General features: G+C 40.8%; 1 protein-coding gene across 3 annotated transcripts in view; it reads right to left on the bottom strand.

Moving 5' to 3' along the window:
• Window positions 1-1420: 1420 nt before the first annotated feature.
• LOC137293533 (centrosomal protein of 128 kDa-like) overlaps window positions 1421-26691 on the bottom strand; it is a 68061-nt gene continuing 42790 nt past the window's right edge. For 2 of the 3 annotated variants that reach the window (XM_067824136.1, XM_067824138.1), the window contains exons 20-31: window positions 25376-25473; window positions 24941-25007; window positions 20853-20881; window positions 20550-20619; window positions 17842-17919; window positions 17311-17367; window positions 14050-14221; window positions 13519-13568; window positions 9219-9335; window positions 6893-6936; window positions 5991-6054; window positions 3704-4095 (exon numbers count right to left, since the gene is read on the bottom strand). In XM_067824136.1, coding sequence (XP_067680237.1) covers window positions 3760-4095; window positions 5991-6054; window positions 6893-6936; window positions 9219-9335; window positions 13519-13568; window positions 14050-14221; window positions 17311-17367; window positions 17842-17919; window positions 20550-20619; window positions 20853-20881; window positions 24941-25007; window positions 25376-25473 — 1182 coding nt within the window. In that variant the 3' untranslated portion in view covers window positions 3704-3759. Of the gene's footprint in view, window positions 3319-3703; window positions 4096-5990; window positions 6055-6892; window positions 6937-9218; window positions 9336-13518; window positions 13569-14049; window positions 14222-17310; window positions 17368-17841; window positions 17920-20549; window positions 20620-20852; window positions 20882-24940; window positions 25008-25375; window positions 25474-26691 lie in introns of those variants that run through there. The other variant, XM_067824137.1, reaches the window with a different exon arrangement.

The following is a 26691-nucleotide window of genomic DNA, read 5'->3' as shown; positions in this document are numbered from 1 at the left end:
TCCTGCTATCACATCAAACCTCCACCAACACAATAATCCCTGCTGTCACACCACTACCTCCACCAACACCACAATCCCTGCTGTCACTCTCCACCAACACCACAATCCCTGCTGTCACTCTCCACCAACACCACAATTCCTGCTGTCACTCTCCACCAACACCACAATCCCTCCTGTCACTCTCCACCAACACCACAACCCCTTCTGTCACCTTCCACCAACACCACAATCCCTGCTGTCTCTCTCCACCAACACCACGAAGCCTGCTGTCACTCTACACCAACACCACAATCCCTGCTGTCACTCTCTACCAACACCACAATCCCTTCTGTCACCCTCCCTGCTGTCACATCACAACACCACAATCCCATTTTCAGTTGTACATAGACAGTATCCGTGTCGGACATATGCAAAGACAGTCACATTGAATATGAAAGTTCATAGTCAGTTCAAGCTCTGTTTCCTATCAGTCCTGTGATAAATCTTTTATTTGACCATTTAATTGATATTCACTTACCCCAAGGTATATATCAAGTTATTCATAATTCAGCGCATTTAAGCAGTGTTTGTCTATAGTACTCTCTGAGTCATCTACTTATGTATCTCAGCCGTGACTTATTTCTGGTACATACGCTCTATTTCCATCCCAGCTGATGAATTGCCTGTCATTTAATGTCCGCCAGGCACATGGAAACTAACTTCTAACATGAAACATAAACAACAAGAAGCAGAACGCCCAGTTGAAGCCAAAATTCTACAACGGAAAACGGTACTGTCCTGTCTTATCTTCTTAATAAACGTATCGCATATGGACGTCCATTAACATGCACATCTCTCAACATTGTACATCTTGACAATCCTCCGTGAATAATGTCAGTGTGTTAGTATGTATCTCTACAAAGCACTTACAAGTAAAAACGCATCTTAACATGACACATGTGTGTATCAATCACTGCATACGACACCTGTGTGAACACATATGTCTGTACAGGACACCTAGGTCTCAGTATATGGCAAACATGAGTAAGCATGTCTCTGCATATTACACCTATCTGTATGCATGTCTCTGTACATGGCATCTATGTTTCAGCATGTCCCAGTATATGACACCTGTGTGAACAAGTCCCAGTATATGACACCTGTGTGAACATGTCTCAGTTCATGAAGCGCAATCAATTCTCTGTACATGACAGCTACCTGTCTCAGTATGTGTAAGCATTTCACTGTACATGACACTGTGTAAGCATTTCACTGCCTGTGACATCTATGTAAGCATTTCACTGTATGCAACACCTGTGTAAGCATTTTACTGGGACATCTGTGTGTAGGTGGGTTCCTGCATTACACCTTAGGACTGTCGGTTAGATTGGTTTGTAATTAAATATTTGTTGTTTGTGAATTAGAAACCAATAATCAAGGATAATACAAAAGATATATTTTATTTCATATTTATACGAAGACCAATATGTCAGGCACTTGGAGTGTTGTACATGTATTCTCTGCTTGAGAACACAACTTGCCCTGGCCACTGCTGGCTTCTATATGGTGGCTCACAGTACAGTGGTTCACCATATGGAGCAGAGTGTGAATGACAGTAACAGTAGCTAGAACAGAAATGTTACAGTAATGCAGTAACGTATCTGACAAGAAAATATTGAGTCACAAGAAGCTCCAGCATGACATCCACATACATTTCTGCAGAACCTCACATGTCAGTGAAACACATTTCTGTAAAACATCAGCGGAGTAATGTTAACCTACATGACATAAGTCATATCTTTCTGCAGTAAATCACAATAAAATGTTTAACTGCTGTATACCATACCACCACTGAAGCACTACAGTCAAACCTTATATCACATCAGTAAAACATATGTCTGCATTACATGATATGACATCATGGAAACAGTCCTATAAAATATCATGACATGACGGAAAAGTAATATTGTACTGTTGTACTTTCTGACATCGTTGAAATATGTTACTGTAGTATCCTATTACATCATACTGTTGTACATTATGACATCACTGGAACAAATTACTGCAGTACCTTATGACATCACTGGAACAAATTACTGCAGTACCTTATGACACCACTGGAACAAATTACTGCAGTACCGTATGACATCACTGGAACAAATTACTGCAGTACCGTATGACATCACTGGAACAAATTACTGCAGTACCTTATGACATCACTGGAACAAATTACTGCAGTACTTTATGACATCACTGGAACAAATTACTGCAGTACTTTATGACATCACTGGAACAAATTACTGCAGTACCTCATGACATCACTGGAACAAATTACTGCAGTATCTTATGACATCAGTGGATTATACTACCTTAAAGTTTTTGACATCACATTTGCATAGCTCTCATTTTAATTAACCCTACTTTACATTTGAATAATACATAACTGTACTAACTCCCCACACACTTGTCTAGTTACAAACACTATTTTATCAGCATTTATAGGTATCACTGTAGGTTTGTGAAGGCTAATACTTGTATGACACTAAGAGCCCCTCTTTACTTGTTCAAGAAACAGGACCTGAGTTCTGAAGAATTGTTCACAGGCTGTACCCACTGGCTGGTCATATAACCTGATCTGAGACTAGTAGTGAAGGCCTGCAAAGGGAGCAGTATGAGACATGACCACTCTCAATACATAATATCTTGTGAGGCAAGGTACAGTAAACAGTGACCTATCTAAGTACATGGTGGCTGGTAATACCAGTACGCAGTGCAAGTACCTGACCTTCAGGTAAAAGATATCTTAGTAATGAGTGAGCTGTACACATTTCTAAAGTAATATGTCAGCAATATCACAGCTGGGGGCACCTGAACGTGGCTGAACACATTATTGTGCCCATGTGGGGAATCAAACTCAGGTTTTCAGAGTGATGAGTGACTGCTTAACCACTGCCCCTCCCAGGAATGAAGCAATGACGTAAAGTCATAGAAAGAATCTACAAGATACTTAGGGTCAATACATGAAATGGAGCTTTCAACACGAATGGCAGTAAACTGTTCATATTTTATCAGCATAATTACTCAGTGTATAAAAATCACATAACACTGCTGTGTATATACAATAAATAGATGTGTAAATAGGTCTTCTAAATGGAATGTTCTAGATGTATATATACATAATAAATAATAAAATAATACTGCTAAAAGTACAGCACATCACAGACTATGGCGGCGTGCCTGCAGAGGCAGAGGGACCAGGACACAGGGCACCTGAACTTCACTAGTGCCTAGTATTGTTACAGTTTACAAACACCTGGCCCTGTCACTTCCTTTTATGCACTGAAACAGAGACTAAAACAATGACAGAAATACACTTTAAAAATCACATTTCTTTTGTAAGAAAAATGTCAAAACCTATATGAATCAGTGTTTTCAAACTTATATAATCTGCCTTCCATAAAAGGAAACCTTTTGACTTTAGGAGGACTTCCAATAATGAAAGAGCAAAATATGCTCTATATATGTATCTTCAAAATAATCTTACATTTCATGGCATTTGATCAAAAGCTAAAAGATCCAGAACAAAGCTTGAGCTATGAAACTTTGTAGACAATAAATATGGTACTGACCAGAAAGAAGGACCTATATTCTCACCTGTAAATAAGTTTGTATTATCGTACACTTGTTAGTATGATTGGTATGTCAACCAGGGTCTTATGGCAGTTTCTGTACATGATGCTGGAAACTATGAGATTTACATTTGATGACTAATAGAACTTGTTATGTCATCAAATCATCACCACCAGTCTTAGGGGTCTGTGGGAGAAAGCGTTTCCTGAATTCTTCATCAGACATAGACAATGGTGGGGGAGTCTTACCAAATTGGTCTGCCATTGTAGGTATTGGGGAACGAGACGAAGATCTAGGAGGTGAGCGTGAAGTTGACCTTCGTGGTGACTTGGATGATGATCTTGAACGTGTCCTTGAGGGTGATCTAGATCTTGAAGGACGATCTAATGTAGGAGGACTGTCAAGAATGCGGACATGATTCTTTTTCTTGGGTGACCCACTTGGTGTGGAAGATCTCAAGATGGATGTAGGCCGGATGTTACCACACTGCAGAAGAGAAAACATGCTGTTTACTGTAATACACAACTGATGACATATGCATACATGAAGTAATGATTTAATTTTGCACTAAATCAAACAATAGTTTTTACTGTTCATAATTCGTGTTTCAATCACTGCCATAAATTCTGTACTTTTTCTGTCATCAAAATGAAAATCTTCAGATTTGAGGCAGAAGTTACCTTCACTGTCAGCAATGCATAATCAGTTGTTTAGGCAATATTGACCTGCTGTCCTTAGCAAGAAACCGCACTTCCTCTAAAATGTCTCTCCAGATGAAGATTGTCATGGCAGGATTAATTCATATGTAACTGAGGTAGTATGCTTAAACTTATTAACAATGGTTAGATCAAATGAAGACCAGTGGTCACCCACCTCACTAGCAAAATCCAAAAGTCAACAGTAAATATTTTCCTGTCCAACCCATAAGAATTCATTGACTTACATCAGTAAGCTTAGGTCCTGACAAAGAGTGGTCATTGTGGTAGAAGTGGTTTAAATATGTCACTCCTATATGGCTTCCCTACAATCCTGATGCAGTGGCAAATGGCTAAGACTTCTGATCAGTTTGACACACGGAGTCTCAGCTGTCCAGTCTGCCAATCCTAAGTCAGTAAGATCTTCAATGGGATCATAGATCATGAAGTACCACGATGGTGTCAATGAATGTCAGCTTTTCCACGTCATCCAGACACGGGATCCTTTATACAGCTGAACCCACTTTGGTATGGCCAAGGCATATAAAGACAGGACATGGGATCCTTTACACAGCTGAACCCACTTTGGTATGGCCAAGGCATATATAGACAGGACACGAGATCATTACGAGATCATTGTCACTAAGGCATTACTTCCTCTCAGATTCAGGGCAGTCCTGTTACTGGTAAGTAGAGCCTTCACAAGAAGTCTTATTTTGTGGTATAAATGTTTCCATCCTGACCTAACTAGGTATAGAGCAAGGCCCTACCAAGTATAATCAGGTTAATACCTGCACTATTTATCCATGTATCTTTCCTACTCAAGCTAACTAAATCCACAAATAATGTTAAAGAAAACACAGTCATAACTCCATGACCTTAGCTGAAATACATATTACCTGAAGCTTTTATACAATCATGTGCAAATCACTTTCAATGTAAATATGTGAAGGTACACTGAGACTTGAGAAGCTCTTGCTAATCACTTGAATAGTTACCATTACATAACAACTCTGACCCATTAATACTAAAAAACATCATGTTAAGACACAATGTTGCAAGACTCTCTGAATTTCTTCCATGCACAGTTTCCTATACTTTTTGGTCACTGAAATAACACATACAGGTAGGTTATGGACATCAACCCATAATATGTACCCACTCATTCACGGACATTACCTGTGCATGTCCCTGGGATGGTTTCAGGTCATTAGGCCATCATAAAGACTTATCACCAGGTATCAGACACACCTCTACATTCATCATTCTCAACAATGCTACATCGAAAGGTAAGCTATTATGAACAGAGGGCATGGCAGTGCCTTACACCATACAGATCTGGTAGTCAGACTTCACAAGCACTTAGGATAACAGAGGCTCCATCTATCAGCCATCAGGTCTCTATTGTTGACATGAGGCAGTGTTTAGAAGAAGACAAATGACAGGAAAGTAATTTATCATATATTAGCACTGACAGCAGTACTCAGTGGAGTGATGTGTTTGGCAGTCTGACTCCACAGGTAGCTGGACCATCAGGATAAGATTTAAAATGGACCACTGGCTGTTTAACATAGACAGAGATTTCCATTCTCCTGCAGGGGCTTCATGACACAATGTCCCAGTGTGGAGGACTATCTACTGAACCATAACTAAGTCTGTTACCTGTCTGTCATTTGTATGGCTCACCTGGTAAGAGGAGTAGCCAGTGGACTTGATGTCTTCATGGAGGGACCTCATTGTCTCACGGAGTCTACACAATACAACAAAGAACAACAAACTGTCAGCACCAGATTTTGTAGAAAGTTTTTGAATAAGCAAATTCATCTCTAAATCAGTTCATCACTAATTCTGATGTGTTCAGTTGTACAACTGACATTCCTGGAATCATATAACATACCAGTGAATACCCCGGGGATTCTCAAATGTGACTAAATGAAGGAATGGACACAGAGAAACGATACACAGCATACAGCATATGATTCACTGAACCCACAACACAGCTATGATTTTGTTCAGGGTTTGGTTGTTACTGTCAGAGCAGCTACATGCATCATGTCATCCATCAGTCCACATGGCCAATAATTCAATCCAGGTTCTACAGAAATTATCAAAATACACAGTTTTCAACACTGTTACACAGCATTATCCGCAGTTTGCCTGCAGGGCCCTTAAAACTACTAAGTCAGGGTCCCGAGGACACCAATGTTTGTAAACTGAAGTAAAACCTAGATTCCCTAGGTTATACTACAGCATGCACCTACAAGAGGTTATTGGGAACATGTCACTCATTTAGGAGATAAGTTAACTCCTCAAACAGGCATCTGAACACAATTCACAACAGTACATCCTCATCTCAGTGTCACCTCAACAGTAGACCCCACTGACTGTTTCCACTGATGTTGTCCTTTATTACCAACTCCCAATCACAGTGTCACCCTCCATAGTGGTCAGTATCCATCCCTTCTCTCTACATCAGTCACACAGTGTGACCTGAACAGCAGACATCCTCCATAGTGGTCAGTATCCATCCCTTCTCTCTACATCAGTCACACAGTGTCACCTCAACAGTAGACACTAAGGCAACTGACCTGTTATATCGTTTTTCTATCAAGTCTCGCTCTTGTTGACCATCCTGAAACATAGAAACATCCATAAACACATTGTGTGTAAATATAGAAGATACGAAATGACCTACTGTGTAAAACTATATCTATTAAAAAAGTGAATGATATGGAATCAAAAAAAGCAAAAGCTCATGTGGTAACAAATTATTCAAGAGTTTAATTAATATGGTATTACACAGAAGGAGTGTTTATCTAGTGAAAGTGCTGAAAAATGACCTAACAGTGTGCAGGCATTTGTGCTTCAGTGATATCATGGAATTTCCATCTGCATATAGTTTGAAGATAAAAACATAATAGAAGGTGTCAGATGAACAAATAGTATTTCATACTTTGACACGTTTAAATTGACAGTGCATTTAAAATGACAGACTTAGTTTCAGTGGGCAACCAGTAACATGGATTCCCTGGAATGTGGTGGAAAGTTTAACTTTACTTTTACACCAAGGCTTGGATTTGAAGAATTGTCAGTTTATTAGTTCTGTCTGCCATAGAAAATACCATAGGTTGATTACCGCATTATTCATGGCACCTGCAAAGACTGAATTCAGAGATTGTGAACTTGTGAATCTGAGACATTGAATGAACATGATTTTGAGAAGCGAAATTTGCCATTGCTCTATATCTTGCTGATACTTTTGTGTTGATCTTTGGAGATGTGCGAATATATGCGCACTTATCTGCATAATTTGCTGTGGTGTTGACAATTAATATTTTGTTGCCAAAAATTATAACAAAATTCTGCAGATCTGGTGTGTTTTTCCTATGTACTTTGGTGCTAGATTGAGTTATTGAGGATTTCAATGCAATTCATCGGGGAGATTTCGACTCAAATGGACTGTACAAGAGTAGATTTTGGACACAGTAATAAGACTTTCCTAACACATATGGGTAGATGTTGGATGTACTAATCAATCTAAGGGTTCCAAATGAAGTCACAAATGCACCTTTCTAACACTTCTCAATGCCTCAGGCTGTTTGGTCTGAAGTGTAACACCTTAATGAAGTGGTTTTCACTGTGAGCTCAAAGGAAGAGATGAGAAGATTGGCAGGACTGTTCATCCCCACTTAGCTCAGCCTAGCATGAGCTAGCTTGTCTAATGACTGATTCTAAACATAATGCGAATCACCAGCTCAATAAACAAGACATTCTCACACACTGATATCAACTGATAAGAAGCAGATCTCAAAATCTAAACCTGTCAAAAGATCACAGAGAATGTGTAACTTACAGTATATATTGTGTTCATATCAATTATTCATGACAGAGACTTGAGATGAAGCTTCTACTATACAAGGATCGCTCTCCTTCATGTCGCTGGGGCCAAATGGGCGTGTAGGCCTACACTGGTAACTTTGGTAACTTAGTTAACTTAACCCTTGACACTCTTGTTAGCTATTAATTGATGGTCAGTGGTCTTTAAAGCGCCATCATCATGGAAAAAGTTATTGAGATTTTGTTGTTGAAATCAAATTTCTGAGATACATTAAAAAAAATACACAAAAAAATAACATTTGTAAAGAGTATCTAAGTGTTCACATGAAAGTGTTGAAATCCTGGACAGTTTGTAACACCACTTCCACTCGCATGATGACATTTCCATTAGAGATTCTGACCTTACAGTATATCATGGATTGGCACTTAAGTATGAAAGAGTATGAAAATTCCGTCTTGATTTCTAAGATCACCACCTTTTGTCTATACCAAATTCCGTCCTGATTTCTACGATCACCACCTTGTGTCTATACCAAAGTCCGTCCTGATTTCTACAATCACAACCTTGTGTTTACACCAAACTCATTAACCAACATCAAACTTTTGCAAAAGCTGGGCCAGTGCAGTAAAACAATCACCTGTTCTACAATGTATTAATACATTTAATGTAAACTACAGTTAAAATAACATCAAAATGATCATTAATTTTGGCTTCTTACAAAACATACATAAGTTACAAAGACAAAAACGTTTGTTATATCCGTCAGTTTGTTATAAGTATATTCATTATTCATAGTTTACTGTACATATTTCTTAAGGATTAAGAAAAAGACACTTTTTCAGAAAATATTACAAAATCACATGTGTGTTTTTTCCTGAACTAGTAGAGCCGTTCAGAATAGAGCGCTGTCAACACCTAGCTGCATCCTATACTGTAGAGACCAGTGTCTACACCTAGCTGCATCCCGTACAATGGAGACCAGTGTCTACACCTCGCTGCATCCCGTACAATGGAGATTGGTGTCTACACCTAGCTGCATCCTGTACAGTATTTGTTCTACAAACATTAATTTGTACCATGATTTCCTCCATATCTTCTATGATGTTCAGCTTTTCACGCTCAAAGGTCAGTTCTTGTTCCACCTGCTTCACCTTATGTAGATGCAGTTCATCCGTCAGGTCCAGTATGTGCTCCTAAAACAAGACAAGAAACTGTTGATGATTTCAACATTGTGACCCTGTGTGAAGCTAGCACCAACACTGTATACAGGCAGGCAGGGTTAAAAACAATCATTGTGTGCCGGTTACATACGAAAACTATGTGTATGAGTATCATGCTTCTCAAACATCGTGAGTCATGCATTAACAAGTCTATGCAAGGTCTGAACCATGACCTTTTAAGTCAAAGAGCTATCCTCATGAATACAAATTGATGCAGATGAACACCACTGTCTCGATATTTACGGGACCAGGAAAAAATATTGACTTATCCGAATATCGACACATCCGAGTTGGGCATATCATCACATAGCAACATGAAAGAAATGGAAGAAAACAAATAAAAACACTAAATTGCTTGTCTATTATTTATTTGTCCTCACAGAAATCACAAATACACATGGTAATCTTGCCATAGTGTCCATTTTGAAACCTACAAGAGTTGGATTTACTCCACAAATGAAGAGTAGAAATAAGAAAGTTTTAACTGACAGGCATTCAGTGGCTCAGACATGATAATAACCATACAAACCTATAATTTGGGAACGTTTTATAAATAGCCCAACAACACAATACCATTCAATTGACTCCTAATCTGCATTTCTTAATCAGCAATTAAGTAACAACTCAACAATCAATTGCTCGTGTGCCACAAGTCCCTTAGTAGGTTCTCACTATGTTTAGATTCGATACTATTATCAGGAGTGTTCAGCTGAAAATTGGGAATACCGTGGAAGCTGTCTATACCGGCACTCACTGGTACTGAAGAAATAGTCTGGTTTAGACAATGTGCTGGATTGTAGAGCTGATGATAAATATACAAGCCACAGATGGGACTGATATTTTATGCCAGTCTTGACAACTTGCTGGATTGGACAAATGCCGGTTTTGACAACCTCCACTGTACATCCTAATTAGAAAAACAAACAAGTGACACCTACACCTCAATTAGCCTTAATTAGCTTACACTAACACTGCCTTTGATTCATGCTGCAGTGTGTGTGTAAACACATGGAGACAGTCACAGTTCAGGTGGATACTTTTCCGACAAATGTCGGTGTATAACGACTTTACATGCAAATATCAAGTTAAAAGGGTAGTTTTACTTGTCGTGACCATGAAATCATATAAAAAAATCCAAAAGTTAAAAGAGTTCAAACAATGATAAATAATGAAGAATTTTGCTGGGAACGAGTAATTATATCAAGACAATAGCAATATTAACAGAATTCGACAAAATGGTATTCGACTGTAGATCCATAATTGAATTTCAGACAATATATATTAGTGTAAGAATTCTGCATATGTCATATATATTTCTTATTGTATTGGTGTGCATTACCATATCTGATACATATTCCTCATTGCACTGGTGTGCATTATCAAATGTAATGCATATTCCTTACTGTATTGGTGTGCCTTAAACTCAAAAACCACACAGTGTTGGTGCAGTTGCACATGCAGCTGTGATGCTCACCTGGGGCAACACAGATGATCTCACCTACATCAGCAGTCAACAGTAAGAAAAAACATTTTTCTCATCACTACCATGACACAGTGATGACATGAAAGAGCAGTGCACATTACTTGTATGAAGTATGGTGTGAAGGAGCAGTGCACACTACCTGTATGAAGTATGGCGTGAAGGAGCAGTGCACATTACTTGTATGAAGTATGGCATGAAGGAGCAACGCACATTACTTGCATAAAGTATGGCATGAAGGAGCAATGCACATTACTTGGGTGAAGTATGGCATGAAGAAGCAGTGCACACTACTTGGGTGAAGTATGGCATGAAGGAGCAGTGCACACTACTTGGGTGAAGAATGGCATGAAGGAGCAACGCACACTACTTGGGTGAAGTATGGCATGAAGAAGGAGTGCACACTACTTGGGTGAAGTATGGCATGAAGGAGCAACGCACACTACTTGGGTGAAGTATGGCATGAAGAAGCAGTACACACTACTTGGGTGAAGTATGGCATGAAGGAGCAGTGCACATTACTTGTATGAAGTATGGCATGAAGAAGCAGTGCACATTACTTGTATGAAGTATGGCATGAAGGAGCAGTGCACATTACTTGGGTGAAGTATGGCATGAAGAAGCAGTGCACACTACTTGGGTGAAGTATGGCATGAAGAAGCAGTGCACATTACTTGGGTGAAGTATCGCATGAAGAAGCAGTGCACACTACTTGGGTGAAGTATGGCATGAAGAAGCAGTGCACACTACTTGGGTGAAGTATGGCATGAAGGAGCAGTGCACATTACTTGTATGAAGTATGGCATGAAGAAGCAGTGCACACTACTTGTATGAAGTATGGCATGAAGGAGCAGTGCACATTACTTGGGTGAAGTATGGCATGAAGAAACAGTGCACACTACTTGGGCGAAGTATGGCATGAAGAAGCAGTGCACATTACTTGTATGAAGTATGGCGTGAAGGAGCAGTGCACACTACCTGTATGAAGTATGGCGTGAAGGAGCAGTGCACATTACTTGTATGAAGTATGGCATGAAGGAGCAACGCACACTACTTGCATAAAGTATGGCATGAAGGAGCAATGCACATTACTTGGGTGAAGTATGGCATGAAGAAGCAGTGCACACTACTTGGGTGAAGTATGGCATGAAGGATCAGTGCACACTACTTGGGTGAAGTATGGCATGAAGGAGCAATGCACACTACTTGGGTGAAGTATGGCATGAAGAAGCAGTGCACACAACTTGGGTGAAGTATGACATGAAGGAGCAACGCACACTACTTGGGTGAAGTATGGCATGAAGAAGCAGTGCACACTACTTGGGTGAAGTAAGGCATGAAGGAGCAGTGCACATTACTTGTATGAAGTATGGCATGAAGAAGCAGTGCACACTACTTGTATGAAGTATGGCATGAAGGAGCAGTGCACATTACTTGGGTGAAGTATGGCATGAAGAAACAGTGCACACTACTTGGGTGAAGTATGGCATGAAGAAGCAGTGCACATTACTTGGGTGAAGTATGGCATGAAGAAGCAGTGCACATTACTTGGGTGAAGTATGGCATGAAGGAGCAGTGCACATTACTTGGGTGAAGTATGGCATGAAGGAGCAGTGCACACTACTTGGGTGAAGTATGGCATGAAGAAACAGTGCACACTACTTGGGTGAAGTATGGCATGAAGAAGCAGTGCACATTACTTGGGTGAAGTATGGCATGAAGGAGCAGTGCACACTACTTGGGTGAAGTATGGCATGAAGGAGCAGTGCACACTACTTGGGTGAAGTATGGCATGAAGAAGCAATGCACACTACTTGGGTGAAGTATGGCATGAAGAAGCAATGCACATTACTTGTATGAAGTATGGCATGAAGGAGCAGTGCACACTACTTGTATGAAGTATGGCATGAAGAAGCAGTGCACACTACTTGGGTGAAGTATGGCATGAAGGAGCAATGCACATTACTTGGGTGAAGTATGGCATGAAGAAGGAGCAGTGCACACTACTTGGGTGAAGTATGGCATGAAGGAGCAGTGCACACTACTTGGGTGAAGTATGGCATGAAGGATCAGTGCACACTACTTGGGTGAAGTATGGCATGAAGGAGCAGTGCACATTACTTGTATGAAGTATGGCATGAAGAAGCAGTGCACACTACTTGGGCGAAGTATGGCATGAAGGAGGAGCAGTGCACACTATTTGGGTGAAGTATGGCATGAAGAAGGAGCAGTGCACACTACTTGGGTGAAGTATGGCATGAAGAAGCAGTGCACACTACTTGTATGAAGTATGGCATGAAGAAGCAGTGCACACTACTTGTATGAAGTATGGCATGAAGAAGCAGTGCACACTACTTGGGTGAAGTATGGCATGAAGGAGCAATGCACACTACTTGTATGAAGTATGGCATGAAGGAGCAGTGCAAATTACTTGTATGAAGTATGGCATGAAGAAGCAGTGCACACTACTTGTATAAAGTATGGCATGAAGGAGCAGTGCACATTACTTGTATGAAGTATGGCATGAAGGCGTGATACATTCTACCTGTATGGAGTAAATAGAGGAAAGAAAGGTACACTCTACTTGAATAAAGTAAATAGAGGAAAGAAAGGTACACTCTACTTTTTTGAAGTACACAAAGACGTGGTACTCTATACTGTGACAGCAAGACTCACCTCCAGGGCTTCTACAGTATTCTTGCTTTCAACTTCTTTGAATGCCAACTCTGCAACATAAACGAACACAGGTCAGTAACTTACAACAATGAGAATGGATGAGTGAGGTTTGAATGAAGCCCATACTTTAAATGTATAATCATGTGTTTATTATGCTGGGACATGCCCACTGACATAATGGTGTAAGAGATGGACAATAATGAAACCTCTAGCACTGATGTCAACACTCTTTGGTTTGTGTGCCAAACATGTATAAGAGTTAGATTGGAGTCCCATTTCATTATTATACATGTCAAGTAATGGCTTGTTTTGACCACCATCCAAGTTTTATCATTTAACATTAACTCCTAAGTTCACCATGCCAAAATCTCATGTTTGACAGTTGAAATTTTCAAGACATTCAACCAAATCTGAAGTCCTTTCAAAGTCAGACGTTGCAAGCATATGTGTTCAAACAACAGAAGGTTTCACATACTATACAATTTTTTTTTTACAACTGGCTTAACGACAAAATATCTGAGTAATATGCACCTTGTTTGGCAGCTGCTATGTCATCCAGTTCTTCATCTCTTTTCGCCAGCTCTGCTAACAGGAATTTACGATCCATATCATTGGACGTGAGAGCTTGTCGGAACTCTTGTCGAAGCCGCTGCTCTCGCAGGATTCTTTCCCTGAGCTCCATACGCATCCACTTGAGCTTGCTCTACAACACAGAAAATCCACCATGGGGGATCACAACCTGCACTAGGTATTCTCCTACAGCTTGCCCTATGACAGTGTTGATATACTCGTGGAAACGAATAAGGGAACACATGAAAGAACAAGTGTTCCTTAATTTCCAGAATTTCATCCACAGTATTACACATACCTTCTGAATAAACCTGGAAAGGAACACTTTACATTCATGTGTTCCCTTATTTGCTTCCATGAGCATATATCTCTTTCCATTTTCACTCATGAACATGGGTGCAGACATTGATGTTTGACTGAGCGTAGACACTGGTGTTTGACTGAGCGTAGACAGTGATGTTTGACTGAGTACAGACAGTGGTGTTCAGATGGTACCCGTTAGTTTGAAATTTGACATTTTTACTGTTTGGGAGGAATAGCAACAATGATACATTGTTGTACCTCAAAGTGTTGTACCTGACATGTGTCTGATCATGATGATGTATGACTTATGTGGCCTGACGTGTGATACTTACTGTCACCACGACCAGCACTGTCATTCAATCACAGGACTACAGTGAATACAATACAGCCCATCAATCTCCATAAAATAATGTTGAAAATAATACCTGGAAAGAAGTTATTAATACTATTTTCTGATCACATTTTGATAAATATATGTCACAGAGACGACCATCTTGTGACATATCAGATATGATATTGTGTGTCAATGAACAGTAACCAGTATGGCAACTTTCGAGCAAGGTTGTTATTTTTCAGCAAACTGTGACATTGTGTACAACATTGTTTTTATGAACATCTGACAATTAAAGAAATTTTGTCAAGGTGATATTTTCTTGATTGTGAACTATGCCCTAATTAATTCTGGAATACATGTTCTTTTAATGAACTTATGTAAGCTGAAAGGTGAGCTGTAGCAGACTGTGGGATCATGTTCGTCCCTGTTTGCTTATGTAGAATGCTACAGTGGAATTGTCCATATGAACCATCAGTAGTTTGTTCCTCAATGTGTTTGTCCAGTGTAGTAAGGTGTACAGCTTTCATCTCCAAATGACTGATGTGAATAAGTCGTTCCTGCCTTGTCCATTTTCCTGATGCAACACCGTTGTCCACGTATAGATGAGTGATGCAGTCTGTCTTTGTCTAATAGGTTCCTTCACAAACATTTGAAGTATGAGTCCACCATAATAGGTATAGTTTCAATTTGACCAGTATGGCTATCCAGTCCGAACTGTCCAGATACGTAATCACGACCCACTGTAATGGGTGTAACTGTAGTCTTCCCCTTCAGGTCATATCCAGAGCTGAGGTGAGTAGACTGAGAAGACTTTGCCACTATTGTAGTGGTAATGGAGAGAGTAGTGCTTGCTATGTCAGGACTTGAATCTTGGTCCAGCATATTCCCAGGAATTGTAGATCCTGCTTTGACTCTAGCTCCAATTTTAATAGATTGACAAGCTATCCGTGTTGTGGAAGCAGTCTGATGGTAAGTCCAACTGAAGTCTGCGTTGACTGATCTCGTGATGAGCTTGAATCCTGTCGTCCAGGTAAATGGCACTGTGTAGCCCTCAACGATGTGAGTAACTTACGATGGACTTAGTTACAAGAGTAAACATTCAAGTGACCGATGATATTCCAAACGGCAGGATGTTCCACTGGAATTGACGACTGTTGAAAAGGAAGTACAGGTATTTCATGGATTCCGGCTGTATTGGGATGTGTAGATAAGCATCCTATAGATCAATGCTTGCAAGATAAACCTGCTGGACAGAAAAGATGTCAGATCTGAGGCAGGTGCATCATCCTGAATCTCTCGGGTCTGAGTAGATAATCCTTGTTGAATTCCTTCATATTGTAAATGAGCCTGAAATTTCCCTTTGGTACTTAGAAACTAGGGGAGTAAAATACAGGAGAGAGATCGTGTTGACTTATCCTGACTGCACCTTTTTTCTGTAAGGATGTTAGTGTCAGCTAACTTTTCCGCTTGATCCGTAACTGAAGAGAGCTGGGCCTTATGTAAGCAGCAGTCTAACCTTTAGTTGGATCCTCTAGCCCACTCTTAGCATCTGAGAGCCGTAGTCATTGGGTGGAATCCCCCAATTTATCCAGTAGCATTGCAGATGTCCACCCACTGTTAATGGTTGTACAGGAACAGCTGGGGTGGAAGACTCCAATTGTTTCGACCCCCTTCTTTGGCGCTTCCCACGTCTAGCACCCCTGAAACACTCCTGTGTCCTGTTGCAAAGGAGCTCCTGTTGTTTCTAAATGAGCGATAAGAGGATCCTTTGCTGCTCTGAAAGTTGGCACATTTCTTGTCGTCAGCTTTCAGGACTTTGAAAAGCTTGGGCTTTTTGGACTATCACAGAGATGTCTGTTGAATAATGTTGGCCTCAGGGTATGGTAGGCGATTCACTAGAAACATGAATATCAGCATCATTATTTAACAGATGGTTACTAGCGCTATCAGTTGATAGGGACTCCAAAGTGCCACCAACCGTTCAGCAGGGAGAGGAGTGGGTGACAAGAATGGCCGGTCATGTGATCGATGAGGGCACCAAGGGTACTTGTGGGTAGTGTGATTGTACATCCTCTCCAAGAAGGGAACTTCAAGGGATTTCAAGTGTTCCACTATCATTTGCACAGAGGGAGGAGAGAGGCATAATAGCATGAGCCAGGATAAGGAAACATTAAATAATTTTGGCACTTATAGTTTTCATGATTTCCATGGATCTGGACTTATTCTAAAACAATCAAATTGGACTTAAAGTAACTGCCTTGTTCTTTCAAATTTGTTGGGGACTAGTCATCATCTGATGAAGCTTGTTAGAACTTCCTACATGCATAATTCTCCTTTCCAGACCTTTCCGACAAACAACTAAAACCGAACATGCATATCATGTTTCTCTGGCTGAAACCTCATACTGACGAAACATTGGATGTGTCTCCACATCAAAAACAAAGATAGAAGTTTGACACTGCATATTGACCAGGACTGGATTGGTCTACTGCAAATAATTTCAAAGTCATACTCTTTCAATACGATCAGCAGAATATGTTGATTTGACAACCAGAGTTGCTCTGGCATGAGTAGTCTTCACATACCTTCATCTCTGTGACTAGGTACATGATAGTCTTGGCTCCTTTCAATCCATTCATGGGCTGAAAGAACAAAAGCTTCATGTCAAAATTACTTCTTCAAAAAATGCAAAAAGACACAATGTGACTCACACTCACTTCATATCAAGACCCCCACCAGGTATTTTGACACATCCTGAAAGTCCAGACACCCTCCTGGTATTTTGATTCTGCCTGGGTATCCAGACCAAAACCTGGTATTTCATCACTGCCTGAATGTCCAGACATCCTACAGGTATTTTGACACTGCCTACGTGTCCAGACACCCTCCTAGTATTTAGGCCCCCACCTGGTATTTGAGCATTGCCTGGGTGTCCAGACATCCACCTATTATTTCAACACTGTCTGAATGTCCTGACACCTTTCTGGTATTTCAACACTGCCTGAGTGTCCAGATCCTCCTCTATATTTCGACACTGCCTAAATATGCAGACACTTATATTGATATATTATATTGACACTGATATTTGAAAACTGCATGGGTGTCCATACACTCACCTGGTACTTAGACACAGCATCCAGTTTGCCTGCCTCCAGTACTGCCTGCACTTCCAGAGCCATCTCCTGGACAATGTGCTGAAGGACAAAATATTTCCTTCTAGAAAGGCATCAAAGCAGTAAAGTAAGCATCCAAATGACAGGTTAACAGGGAGGTGTATACTCCAAGAAACAAGACAAAACAACATGATATTTGAGATTTATTTAACATCAATACACCACAATATACACTCATAGAAGTAGAAAGTAGAATGTTCAATAGTAGATCAAGACATAATTAGACTGGTCTCTTTTCTAGCCCTGATCCAAACTATATCCATGGTGAAACTAACTGCATGAAGAAATATGTAAAAAATTTGTAAGACTTGTATTACAATTAAAACTGTAAGCAGCAGGATACATTGTAACATTAAACACTTTCATGGAAAATAGCAAACATGCACAACAATGTTGACATATTGCAAGACTCCTTCAAAACACTGGTGTGTTGACTGACATGAGGATGCAGAATCTCACAGGGTGGTTGCCCTCAACCACATACACCATGGAGGAAGAAAGATTGTTTCATCCTGGCCTTGTGACTTCAAGGCAGGAAAACCCCGACTAGCACACCCTACTGTATCTCCCTACTAGCCATGGTCAACGGGAACCATCAGGTCTCGTGATGCTAGTGTTGATTCTTAGCAGCTAAGTATCACATTACCTCACATCTACAATACTATCAACCCGCATAAAATGTTCAGTACAGTTGTTTGAAGGTAGATATGAAGTGTCACTTATTATCCTCAGCGTGAAACTGGTGTTTGGCTACTTATACCTGATTTGGGGCATATGGCAAAGTCACAAAGATTGGATAATGTCAGTTCAGTAAAGCACAGGCACACTGTGGTGCGAATAGGGTTGTGCAGCATAGAGAATATGTTCAACAGAGTGAAGGAACATAAATAAGCAGAAATAAAAAAGAAATACCATATTGCTTAATTTTATCAAGAATCTGTTTGTCTTTTCTGTCGTTATTGTTCGAATTTTCTTAACATTTATTCTACATAAAAACACTTTGGCAGTAGTCGGCGCATGAAGCAGGGGAGGAAACTATGTAAGTATTCCATATGGAATAATACCCTTCTGTTCCTTTACTACGTCGAAGAGGGAGCTGGCAGGGGAATGGAGGCAAAGAATGATCTGATATACCATGAGTTGCCCTTATAATGTTAAATAAAATATATTTCATGAGAGTAACTATTCAACATGGGGTTGGAAACCTGTGCATCAGCTGTGAAGAAATGTGTGTATACCTTAGGTGGTGGTGATATCTGATTTTGACATGAAAAATATCTTTTGAACCGAAGAGAGGGAAGTACGCTGTCAACATGTTGCTCGCTTTATTCGCATAAAAGAAGACTGGTCATATTCTCTATGCTGGGATACCCCATTTGTGCTACAGTTAGCCTGTGAGCAAAGAAAACAAATTTTGAATGCAAGGATAAACAATAATTATAATAATAATAGGCTATTTATATAGCACCTTTCCACGTCACAAGGATATGCTCAAAGCGCTTCCTGAGCTCCAGTTGAAATATATACAGCTGGCAGGTACAAATGGTGATAAGTCACTTGTAATGGAGAAATAAACGAGTCTTGAGTCATGATTTGAATGTACTTAGGGAAGGAGATGATCTTAACTCAACTGGAAGAGAGTTCCACAGAGACTGCTGCTGCATATGAAAAAGTTCTTGAGCCAAATGATTTTAGATTATAGCTTGGGACAGCAAGTAACAGTTGTTGTGATGAGTTCTTTCTGGAGAGTAATGTGTCAGGAGGTCCTGAAGGTAGGAAGGTCCTGAGTTATAGAAAGACTGATAGGTGAGGCAAAGAATCTTGAAATCAATCCTTTCACGAAAACGAGGCCAGTGTAGAGAGTTCAGAATGGGAGAGATGTGGCAGTGTGGACTGGTGAGAGTGATAATGCATGCAGCTTTGTTCTGGATTTTTTGGAGACGATGGAGTTGAGACGAGGAGATGCCAAACAATAAGCTGTTGCAGTAATCCAGGCGGGATAAAATCAATGTCCGCACTAGGGTGGCAGTGACATCTTTTGTCAGAACTTTGCGGATGCTGCCAATGTTCTTCAGATGGTAGTGGCAGGTCTTTACTAGATGATTTATCTGCTTGTCCATACTGAGGTTTGAATCCAAAAGAACGCCAATGTTTTTCACAAGAGGAGAAAAAGGAATCGTAGATTGCACAATGGAAATATCTGTGATGACAAATTTCTTTTGTCTTGAGACTGTGGAGATGACCATTGCTTCTGTTTTTTCATCATTAAGTTTATCAATATCACATTCGGCTTTGCAAACATGTAAGTTGAAGCTCAATGGGAAGGGAAACTGAAGGTTTAAGTGGAGGCAACTCTACAGAGTCAGTTGCCGAAGAACACGTTGGCTTCTGTGTCGTGGGATGGAAGAATGAGGGATTATGTTGATGTTACATCGGGATGATAAAAATAAAATAGTCTTATGCCTTAAACAAATCTGATACCAGCTATGGAGCAAGACATCCTCATACAGCTTTTGATAATCCTTTCCTCAGAAGTAGTTGAAAAGTAAGGGATTGATAGACAGATGGAGGACAGTGCACCAGGGCCCTCAACCAGTGCACCCATTGCATCATCATGTCTAGCTGTGCTATAATACAAGAGGATAACTTACTGCCTGTTGGTCCTCCAGTCTTTTCAGTTCTGCTTGAGCTGCCACCAGCTGCTCATCAAGACGGCGTACTCTGCAGCAGACACAGATTCAATGCTAAGAGAGTGACTGAGTCTTGTTTATGTCATGGGGTTTTATACAAGATATATCATAGTGGCTTGGCAAACTTGGGGTTGATGGCATGAGAAACAATCCATATAAATGAAGAAAAAGGACCAACAATTAACCAAATCCCACACTGTAACTTCTATTCCCTACTAGTCACTGCTTTAGTGATCTGGTGATCTCTGCGTATACAACACCTACCTGTTTACATCATCCTCTGCCAGATGGGTCTGAAACATACAAGGTCTGTGTCAGCATACCACACATGGATTTATCACGCCACAAATCCTTCATATATCATGTACTCTAAACTCTTTACATCCTGTTTTTATAAATGCTCTAAAAACGGTTTTCAAAGCTCAATTATCATAACTGTTGTGAATGAGAAGAAAATGTAAAATGTAAAAAGTAGAAAGGAGAGAGACAACACAGACAAAGACAGATCTGAAGTGCATTGATGTCCACATTGTGCTGTATTAATGATTTTGTTTAGTCTGAATGAGAAGACATTGAAATACAGCAGCCGTAAGTCTTTCCTGACATCATTTATTTATTTTTTTGTTTGCCGTGGATGGAATCTTGAATGTGTTCTTTCTCAGAAAATCCTTGTTAGCTGCTACTTTGAGTAAAGTGGTGCCTAGATCAAGCCAAGATGAAGGCCTGGCTTTCATATAGGATGGATGGTAGTTGCCTGGGGATGATGGCAGTCATCATCACTAACAACTTTTTGAATATGACACTATTTACAGAAACACTGCTTGAACTATGCCTGTGCATATATTTAAGAGATGTGGCTATGTGTTGGGTTCAGTGACACACTACATCAGGCAGTGTCTCCAGTCAGGCCAGCAGTGATGGAAGAATGAAACCATTACATACAAATCAAACAGGCATAAACTTATACAGATCTGTAGAGGTTATGAATTCTTTGAAGAATGTCCTCCTTGGGGTACATATATAGCATTGAAATGTCCATTTTAAAATGCCTACGAAAGTTGTAACAATATTTCAATAAATATTTTACAAAACAGCAAAAACAGTGCCGGGAATAACAGTGAATAATTGTAAAAGCGTATATCAATGCTATAATGAAAAAATACCACCACCAGTAAAAACCCATCACCAATAAGAACAAGAGTGATTCTTTGGAACCCACCACCAGGAAAATATTGAAACAATGTCGTGAGATTGAAAGCTCATTCAGTTAGGGCGTCACGACTCTGCCCACTGGTGAGAACTGTTTGGCCATACCAAGCACACTCCCGCGAGTGTTTGTCCAACTGGTAGTGTCGGATGAGCATGCTCGGCCGACTCAAAGTAGCCGCTGAGCACGTCTCCTCAATGGGCAGTGCCACTGCATAAGCGTGTGATGTAGCCACTGCCCTAACCAAATGAGCTTTTAACCCATTAGGTATGGTTAACCCCTTGTGAGTGTAAGCCACACAAATAGCAGAGACAAGCCATCTAGAGATGGTTTGCTTGTTCGCCGGCAGGCCAGCTCTCCCTCTGCCACGACAGCAGAACAACTGTTTATCCTTCCAGATATCAGCAGTTCGTTTGATATACGTTTTGACAGTTTTACGGACATCCAAGACGTGAGCACGTCAAAGAGAGGTACCAGACAGGGGTGTAGGTAGCTGGATAGGTGCTGAACATGAAAAGCGCCTCCGATCTTAGGGTGGTAAGAATCTGGCAGTCTAATACTGACCCTGTCTTTGTGAAAGACAGTCAAAGCAGGATCCGCTGGCATTGCGTGAATGCCACCAATCTGCCTGCCAGACGTTACCGCCACAAGAAAGGCAGCTTTCCAAGTTAGCAGCTGGAGAGAAAGAGATGACAGCTCATGAAAAAGAGGACTGGACAGACAGGCTAAAACGACTGGAAAGTCCCACAGGGGACAGTTGGATGGATCCTGTCCACGCCTTATAAAAAGCGCTGCACAAGAGGGTGCTGCCCCAAGATAGCACCGTCCACAGGAATATGAAAGAAATAGCTGTGGAATAGCCTTGGATAGTAGATGCAGCTAATCCAGTCTCTAACTGAAACTGTAAAAATTCCAGTACTTTAAATGAAGTTGAAGAAAAGGGATCAAGAATACCCCTGCCGACACATCAGAATGCATAACAGGCCCTTCTCATATTGAACGTTTATCGAATCCCTCTGCGAAGCCAGAACTGTGTTTGCAACTGGTGCAGGAATTCCGCTCGCTTGGAGGCGATTCCTGACAGTGGCCAGGCCACCCACTGAATCCTAGGATTCGGGTGTGGCCCTCCATTCTAGAATAGTAAGTCCAGTCGAAAGGGTAATAGGACAGGGCCAGAGCCAGAAACCTGAGAATTACCAGAAACCAGCTTTGAGATGACTGAAGCGATGCAAGGAGCACAAGAAGTCGAGCTGGTTGGGTGGCAAGCAGAGAGAGGACTTTGGGAATCAGCGGTAGAGGCGGGAACACCCACAATACCCTGCCTGTCCAACTGAGTTGGAAAGAATCCAGGGCGATGGCTCTCAGATCTGGTATCCGAGAGCAAAACACCAGAATCTGGTTCGTCCCCCAAGAGACAAACAGATCCACCTGGAACGACCCGAACGACTGTGAGATAGTATTGAATATCCCCCGATGTAGCATCCACTCTTATAGGGCCAGGACACGTCGAGAGAGTGGGTCTGCTCGAACGTTGTCGACCCCCTGGAGATAAACAGGATACACCTGAACATTGAACTGGTCATACCACAGCAGAAACTGCCAAGCCTCCCGTAGGAGGGATGGAGACACCGTACTGCCCTGTTTCAGGATATAGGTCATCACTGTCTGGTTGTCCATCTCTAGGCACACCACACAGTCGCAAACCATCTCCTTGAAAGTGTTGGAACACTAACTGCTCTCTATTCTAGTACATTGATGAGCAGGCGAGTTTCGCTCTGTGACCACTGGCCCGAGACTGATAGATCGCCCAGTATGCTCCTCCACCATGTGAGGGAAGCATCTGAGACCACATCCGAGCCAAAGCATACTGAATGGGTCGCATCCTCAACCGCACCCTCCAAGCAATGTCTACTGTCGCTGCCATGTTGCCTATCAGCTGGAGCCAAGTCTGAGCCGAGGCTGAGGGGGACTCAAGAAATTGTAAAACAATTCTCTGAACTTTCTCTGAGAAGCGATCCAGAGACAGGGAGACCAAGCCTCGCGCTGTTTCAAACAGTGCTCCTAAGAAGATCAGATCCTGTGTGGGAGCAAGGTCTGATTTCTTGAGATTGATAATCCAGTCCATCTTGGTGAGAATACTCATTACTACGAATGTCCCATCTCGACTTAAGTGAGCTTTCTCCGGAATAGCAGGCATATGTGCATAATTAGAGTAGTTGTAAACGATACAAAGTAACCGGCACATTACTCAACAACAATTAATAAACACCTCACTTTTTTTATAAAATTATGAGATAAAAAGTAAGCATGTACCTATATTGATATATAATCCCATAGAACTCTTTATATACGCCTATTGTCTTTTACAAGGCTGGAGAAAATAACAACAAGGACCGTGCCAACCACCATCTTACCGCCTACATGGCTGGAAGTAGCGGACACCACACAAGTTGGAGGCTTTCTCACTCATTTTCCAACTTCAAATCGTAAGCTTCGTGAAGAGAGCTGTGAATGGACTACTGTACTCGACGACAGTATGAAAAGTGAGGTACGAGGTAGATGGCGAGAGTTACCTGCTCTTGGCTGTTCGGAGCCCAGGAAGGGGCCCTGTAGTGGTGGTTTTGGAGTTTGTTGTTTTGTAAAATATTTATTGAAATATTGTTACAACTGTCCTAGGCATTTTAAAATGGACATTTCAATGCTATATATGTATTCCAAGGGGTACTTCTTCTGAAAAAGGATGGATCAGTTGGTGAAACATGGAAAGATGGTGAGTTGTACTGATTTGTGAGTGAAGTTCTAGCTCTTAGGGTAGACACTGAAATATTTACATAGTTTTGTGTTAGAGATGGGACTGAAAATGAATCCGATCCAAAGGATGCCTGGAACAGGGGAAGGTGAAGGGTTAGAGGGTAAAGGTAGCACAATCTTTTTATGTTACAACAGCATTTCGGAAGCAGTTCTTTTAGGAACTATGATACAGTTGGTATCAGCCACTCTGGAAAGGTATTCCATCCAGTATTACACTATATTTACATATAAGCACACAATAAACTCACACACAAAGCAAGCAAACTACAATTGTGGATGATCACACTGTCGTATATCTAATGTCTCTAAAACATATTACAACATAACAACCTACCTGAGTTTCAAATTCTTGTTTTACAACTTCCAGTCTGTGAATGAGTTTGGAATTATCCTCCTCATACCTGTAACATTTGTGTCTGGGCATATTCATCAGATATCACTACATCATTCTGTGTAATATTCTCTTTCCTTGTCAAACAAAAATATGCCCATGCATGAAACATTGAAAGATTCTCAGTATGAATACTCAATAGTTTAATTCACCTATCATTCAAAATAGGTCATATGACATCTACACGTTACTTTCAAAAATAGTGACATAATTCATATTTTCTCCACAATATTCCTGAAACAGTCACAAATAAATTTCAGACCTGAACACATTTACTATCTTACCACAAGTATGGAATATTACATAGAGGTTAGGTCATGTCTGCAAACACAATAACACATTCTGTGATTAATTGTTCTCCAGTACCCTTGACCTTACCTTGTGAGCTGTGCTGCAAGTCTGTCAACCTCCTGTTTCCATTTCTCTTCATTTCGCTTGGCAATCTTACAGGCAGATTTCTCCTCTGATAACTCCAACTGTCAAACACCATGTATAACATCCTCAATATCTCCAACTGTCAAACACCATGTATAACAACCTCAATATCTCCAACTGTCAAACACCATGTATAACACCTTCAATATCTCCAACTGTCAAACACCCTGTATAAAACTCTTATTATCTCCAACTGTCAAATAACCATGTACAACATTCCTTAACATCTTCAGTTGTTAATAACCATTAATATCTTAGTGTTAGAAACCTTTCTTCACAACCATTTAATGAATAATAATTAGTGGTCCTGTCTGTACCTCACTGGTCCAAAACAACATTCCTAGATATATACACATGATCATTAAATAAGCACCACCACAAATAATTGTCAATTGTAATGAATCAGGATCAAAACAGAGAAGTATACCGGTTATATCTAAATACACATGCACTTAGCACGAAAGTCACGTGCTGACTCAAATGCATGCTTTTCATGCTAAAGTTCTGTCATGGTACAAGCGACTGGGGAGAATAAAAAGGTGAAATGAAGTATTCTCATTGCTTTCTTATCAACACATTAATAAGTGCACAGTGCTGAAATTAAACTTTTTTGGACATGCCAAGGCGTAGGCTTTCTGAAAATACCAGATGGCATATTATTGACATGCATGAAGCTGGTTCGTGCTGTTCAGCATTGGGTCCAGACTGAATATCAATCACACTGTCATTAGTCGCCTTGTAAGGAAACATGCCGCCACTTCATACGTCAAGGATTGTCCACGATCAGGAAGGCCGAGAAAGACCACTCGCTGTATGATGACCGTGTCCTAGTTCACCTAGTGAGACGCAGGCCCATGACCAATGCCAAAGATCTCAGAGAACAATGGAGAGTGGGTGTTCGTCTGTCAACGAGCACCATCCGAAGGAGGCTCAGGTCCACTTGACTCGTGCACGTTGTCCAATCAGACGTCGCTTACTCACAAATAGACATAAGGTTCAACGTTTCATGTGGTGTAATCAAATGCAAAACCACAATCTGAAGACATGGCGCAGGATCCATTGGTCCGATGAATGCCGTTTTCTTCTTCGTGTTACTGATGGCCAGTTTGGAGGAGTAATGAGGCTTATCAACAGTGGATGATCCATGCAGCTGAACCCTTTGGTGGTGGCTCTGTAATGGTGTATCTCCCATGACAGTAAGCTCAATCTTATCACCATTCAAGGGACACTCAATGGTCAGAGATACCAACAGGAAGTAC

The sequence above is a fragment of the Haliotis asinina genome, chromosome 8, assembly GCF_037392515.1.
Source record: "Haliotis asinina isolate JCU_RB_2024 chromosome 8, JCU_Hal_asi_v2, whole genome shotgun sequence".
NCBI lineage: Eukaryota > Metazoa > Mollusca > Gastropoda > Lepetellida > Haliotidae > Haliotis > Haliotis asinina.
Note: the sequence above shows the minus strand (reverse complement) of the source record. Positions and strands in the feature narration are given on the sequence as shown.